General features: G+C 47.4%; 1 protein-coding gene across 1 annotated transcript; it reads right to left on the bottom strand.

The window, feature by feature from the left end:
* Window positions 1-666: 666 nt before the first annotated feature.
* Window positions 667-2,569, bottom strand: GGS22DRAFT_175053 (SFT2-domain-containing protein). Its single transcript, XM_047963191.1, has 4 exons — window positions 2,002-2,569; window positions 1,685-1,805; window positions 1,227-1,377; window positions 667-1,172 (listed from the first exon to the last, which is right to left on the bottom strand). The coding sequence occupies exons 1-4, from the start codon at window positions 2,231-2,233 to the stop codon at window positions 1,020-1,022; spliced, it is 657 nt and encodes a 218-aa protein (XP_047814194.1). The 5' UTR covers window positions 2,234-2,569; the 3' UTR covers window positions 667-1,019.
* Between the last annotated feature and the right edge of the window lie 3,431 nt (window positions 2,570-6,000).

The raw sequence follows: 6,000 nt of genomic DNA, 5'->3' as shown, positions 1-6,000 counted from the left end.
TAGATCAAGCTGAATTCTTATTAAATGATGTTGGAAAACATGAATTACGATACACCTCCTTTTCCCACCATCCCTTTTCTAAATCTTGATTCTCCTAAACTATTGTCCACATACAAGAATGAGCGCACCTGCTGCCTGCCTTGTCCCCGACCTGCCATTGCCATTGGGTTGCTCCGTTGTCTACATTCGGTCATCTAGCTAGGTTTCTCGCCTGTTCTCCGCATCGTTCCATCGGTACCTCGCGGGCCCTTGTTTCTTGTTACGCATCACTCGGGAATTGTTTCAATGATCCGTAGCTGATAATTCGGACCAAATGTTAAAGACTAGCATTTTTTTTGTAAAAAGGGAGCAAGCTACCTTCCACTCGCGACTTAAGAAAGACTGGCTTCTTACTTACGATGCTCTTTAGACTTCACTATTTATGAGTATATATATACATATATACCTATATATCACTAGCACCTAAGCATGATACTTGGAAACTCATGTGAAAGGCCATATGAGCTCCGAGTGTGTTAGCCGATGACGTAGATACTGAAAATCGAATAGGGACCTGTCAACCCTTGGCCCATAGTCTCAGCCAAGGAGTCATAACTTACCTCAAGTAATCGTTGAGCACCTAGGACAGGTCAACATAGAAACAAGCTTCGAATGTAAAAAGTAAGACAGGTTTAATATATGGAAGCTCCGGACTGACTTCCAATAGGTTATCCTAGTTAAACTTGTCGGGTGAGGTGTGCGGGAGACGCGGATCCTTTACCGTGTGCTATCTCAGACACTAGAAAAATAGACTCGCTATGTATTAATTATATCCAACTGGTAGTAATATATGTTAAATATGTCCAAGGTGCATATAAATATCGGTCTACCCCCAAAAATGTTTCACATGTCTCTTTCATTAGTCATGACGTTTCCTTACAGTCTAACATGGATTCGCGGATTATTATAACAGGAAGGCGAGGCCAACAAGAGGATGGCCGCAACACATCGAGAACGTCGTAATGTACAGTACATGCAGGCTAACCAGTCACCCAGGCCGCTGCCCTCCGCGCACCGAAGCTGGTGGCAAGCCGTAGTCCACTTGAACCCATCGGAAAGTAACTGACAAGATACCATAGAAGACAGACAAGTTGGAAGATGGCAGCCAACAAAGTCAGTGTTGTGCTGTGAAGCTGCAACAAGTCAGTGTCTTAACTCAACGCTGAAGTGGAGGGTTAATGACTTACCCCTACAGAGAAGTATATAGTCAACGCAATAGAGCCAAAATACGCCGCGGTGAAAGGCAATCGTGATCCAGACATTAAATGCTGGGCGTACGCCATAGGTCCCATCATGGCGGCAAAGGAAGAGAGAAATAGTACCGAGCCGAAAGACCATCTGGTGGTGACACAGACTGTTAGCATGATGCCCTCGGACGCAGACTATCTATGCGGAAATTGAAGCAATATGTAGAAGACGTCGTAGAAAGAAGGTTAGATCGAGGCCAGATCCACCCGGTTGATCATCCGTGCTGTAATGCGAGATTGATACATATGCAATAGCGGCTTCTTGCAGAGATCTTCACCTCATCTCATAGTCGTGGGAAGAGGGGGGGCTCGTTCTGGCCACGAGGACAGGTAGACAAGGGGGGGTAGCTAGCAATGCTAGCTATGAGAGAGAAGCTAAGAGAAATTATTGGTCTTACAATATGACGAACTTGCGAGGCTTGGTCATGAGGATAGGCCATAGAGCAAAACAGAGCACAAAGCAGGCCAGTGCACCCAAGTTACAGGCACCAAATATTAACATTCGGTCCCATCGACTCACTATGAAGAAGATCGAGATTCCTAGTCAGTCTCTATAAAGCTGTAGTGGGTCGGTTCGCCCATGTGGAAAGATGAAACAGAGCGCGCGGATGATGCACATGTCGCCCGTCCAAGGTACGATGCAGGGGAATGCGAACGTTTAAGGGGCTGGAACTGAGGACTACAGAAAGGGTATAGAGCATAGGGCAGAACTTACGGACGAACCAGCCCTCTTCCTCGTCACGACGGTTGCTGGCTGGCAAGGGGGCGCCAGCACCCTCTGTAGTGGGGAGTTGTACATATCCGCGGTCTCCAAACGGGTTCAACGACTTCATAGAAGATAAGAGTCCGGAAGTTTGTGTCGTGTTGGCCGTATAATCACGGTCTCGATCGCGACGTGACCACCCTAGAGAGTTCATCGATTCTCTAAACGACGCAGACGCCATCATGTAGTATGGTTCACGCTCGCTCGGCTCGCTCGCTGAACTTCGGATGAACTCGCAGTTCTAAGATTCGGATTATGCGGTCGCAAAACGATTCGGGCGAATATGCGTGTGGTATGGTGGATTGGATATATGGGGCGGATAGATGGGAAAATGCGACTTCGTAATGGATGCCACTGCTATGTGCCGGATGACCTCTCCGTCTTTGTACTGGTAATTGGGAGATTGGTGATGGAGAGGCTAGGTATGGGTTGATGGAAAACGGGATGTGTCTGCGGTCTGCGGTGATGTCGCGTTTAGGGTGCACTAAAATTGGGTGTAGTGGAGAGAGAAGTAAAAGTGGATTAGTGGCATCAGCCAGAAGTGATCAGCCACACAACTACAAAATTGAAAGTACTAGGTATCGAGTAGGTATCTAGGTACCCAGGGTATTGGTTTGGTGGTCTGTGCGAGCGGGGCTTTAGTGTGACATCCAGATGCACGTCATTGGTTGAGACTTTTTGGCATGTGGCTTCAACTAATCCCTGACAGTGATCCCGCTAAGATGGGGCCGATTCCTGTTAGCTTTCTCTTGGTCTTTCTAAACCCCTGTTCCTCTTTGGTTTGCCTCTTACAATCATCATCACAGCCCGAGCCCGTGCGTATACTATGCGTATAGAAGTTGACAGCCGGCATTAAAAAGTAATATTACGGACGAACATATCATATACCGAAGACGAGGGTAGTATAATGCCGCTCTGCTTTTATTTGGCGTATCGTCTGATTATACCTAGGAATAATATCTAATTATTCCTAGGTATGCAAGACAATAATATTCATGGGAGCCTGTTTACGAGTTGCGTCGTGGATGAGATCCGTCATTTCCGTACACACCTTCACTGACTTCACCGTCTGCCCACTGTCTGCCCCGCATGTAGACATGTGTGGATGTTTCATCGACATACAGAGAGCACCTTAACTATGCAACTTATACGTAAGTTCCAAGATTCTAACAGTCGCGTAGATTTTGACAGTTGCGCGCTTGCGCATACTACACTTACATCTGCGCATATATGCAAAGCAACTACATACCTTGTCTATGCTCAAGGTGTGTTAGATCCCCAACTTCCTATTGGCGGATACGCGTCGACTATCGAAGTTGGGGGATATAATCTATTCTGGTGGTTGCAAGATGCCTCGACCTTCGAGGTAGCGGAGAACGCGGTTACGCAAGACGTAACATATGCTAGCCGATGTGAGCTTGGAGGTTAATTTTGAGATTTACTTTGGCAACTTTGGATGACCAACGCCGATCTATCTAGTATCCAATGTATTCGTGTATTCGTGGGGATATTTGACGTATGTACTGTGTTCGGTTTTTGGAGACGAAGCCCCCTCCCCTCCCCCCGGCAGCCCTACCTGTCAACTTCAAATATCAGGTGGTCCCATTATTATTAGGCATCTGAGATTACCAATTACGTACCGTGCCGAACGGGCGCTATTCAAACTCTATCGAAGTGCGTCTAAGTGCTTCGATGCGCAACATACATGATTGGCTCCCACTTTCGATGCTTGATGCTTGGGGGTGTAGAGCCGTGGATCTCGTCATGGGGAAGAAGCCGTCGACTTTCGAGAACCTGCAGCCTTAAGTTACATCGGAGCGGTCGCCGGCCGATAGAGCAGCTGCAGAGTCCACTTTCACTCTGCTATAGCTCTTGCATTCATATCAACTTGGTATAACGCAGAATTTATACATGTTCCAAGATCTACCCCTCCATTGCACGATAGATCATACTACGTAGTATGCGAAGGAGACCCAGTACTCCAAATAGCGATGACCTCATCGTCTTCGTAATACGATGTCGACAATATGTTTAGAAACGCTATTGCCGCGCCTGATTCGAGACTAACGATGCCTCCCAACGTCGAGATGCTCTCATAGGAGGAAGCAAGGTTGGGTTTGCCGACCTACCAAGCCTTCGCCTGCCCACCCAGTAGGCATCCCTGTACGAGGATCTGTATTAAGCCATGCAGAGACGCGTTCGCGTCGTCACTTTTAGGTTGAGTACTGTATGTACCTCTAGATAAGTTGACGGTCATTGGCGATAAGTTAGGTAGCAAGTACATTTCGTGGGATTGGTGTACCTTGACCGCGCAGCCGAATAGAAGATCGCAAGCTCGGGAATCGTACATACATACATCCATGGGTGCATTTCTAAAGCGGGTGCCTTACGCAAGGTGACAAATTTCGCCTTTTTTCAGTCAGCACGTTAGTCGGTTCGGGGGCATGGCCTCAATGTCTATGAGTCACACAAGGTCGACATTAAGGATCACGCTGACCAATTTCGAAAGCTCTCTCTCTTTCTCTCTCTCGCGTTCGCATTGTCCAAAATCCCATGTTGACCATACTTTCCCATGGCACCCCGTTTATCTCCTTAGGCCAAAAGAAGGGTGGCATTCTGTCTCACCTAGGTGGGTGGGTGGGTGAAATGACTTTGGCCTTGGTCACGAGTCCAAGTGCCGCCCACCCATTCCCTTTTTGTCTTCCCGAACAGGGACCCCTCCTCATTACCCAGTACGATATCCTGACGATAAGATAGAGCTCAGTTGCGCGGGTCGCGCTTCGCGATGGGGTGAGGTAGCTCCCTAGCAGTCCGGTGAGAGCTAGGAGAGACACCCCTTTTCATCGCTTCCCTACACACCATATCAGCTAAAGATGGACCTTTCCGAGTTCTCTAGTGTCATAAGACGCACCTCAAGCCTGTTCGCGCAGAATAAGATGTGGACTGGGGGTTTGTAATCGTAACTGGAAGTATTTATAGATGTATATAGGTATCTGAATATAAAAACTCTACACCCCACGGCCACAACCCAATGAGGGGATGTTTCGTTCTGGTAGTTGATATCAACCAACAAACCTAATTAATTCTATTAATTCATAATTGGCCGTTCTTTCGGGAGAAAACCGTCTGAAATATCCAACCCAACACGGCCATTTGCACCAGGGCGCCTATCCACTAATACTTAGGACGACGGTACTAAACAGCTCTGGACGTTTAAAACAACAAGACGCCGGCTTGTGAACGGCAGGACACGCCTCCGACAATTAAGCATAGTTCTTGACATGATTTTTTAAATTGCGACATCGATATCAAGTTGATCGACCTCGCAGGAGATCTGATCAAGGGTTTGTGTACCGCCCCAGTCCTCAGCTTTTTTTTTACATGGACAATATCGCCTATTTCTATTGGACAGTTTCGACATCGTCATCAAGGCCGCGGCAGAACATTACCAATAATAAGAGACGGTCAGCAAGGGAGCAAGAGGAAATCGGTCGGTCGACGATCTGGTCGATATTATCTGAACTATATCTTGGAACGGCGCAAAAGTTCCGACTCGATACGATCTCGCTTTGGTTACTTCTCTCGTCGACTATCCGACACCAACGTCTTATTCAGGAAAAGTGGTCGACCTTGGCTTGTTCGGTGGAGTTAACCGGAAGTCGGAAGCGCTTGTAACTTGTAAGTGATTTGTAGATGCTGCAAGTTTCTACGTAATCGGCTAAGGGTAGCCGCTAATTGTTTAACTAGGTAGATTCCTTCCCACGAGCTGGAAATCAGAGAGAGACGGAGTGAGAGAGAGGTTCGGAAGTAGCAACACATCATTCACATTGCATTGCTACTTCCGCTCATCCCATCCCATATCATATCCTCTCCAGGTCTATCCCTACAACTGCATGTACGGGTGCACCATTACGGTACACACCTAAACCACCCAACCCACCAAATCTTACA

The sequence above is a fragment of the Annulohypoxylon maeteangense genome (genome assembly GCF_022496945.1).
Source record: "Annulohypoxylon maeteangense strain CBS 123835 unplaced genomic scaffold GGS22scaffold_27, whole genome shotgun sequence".
Classification (NCBI taxonomy): Eukaryota; Fungi; Ascomycota; class Sordariomycetes; order Xylariales; family Hypoxylaceae; genus Annulohypoxylon; species Annulohypoxylon maeteangense.
Note: the sequence above shows the minus strand (reverse complement) of the source record. Positions and strands in the feature narration are given on the sequence as shown.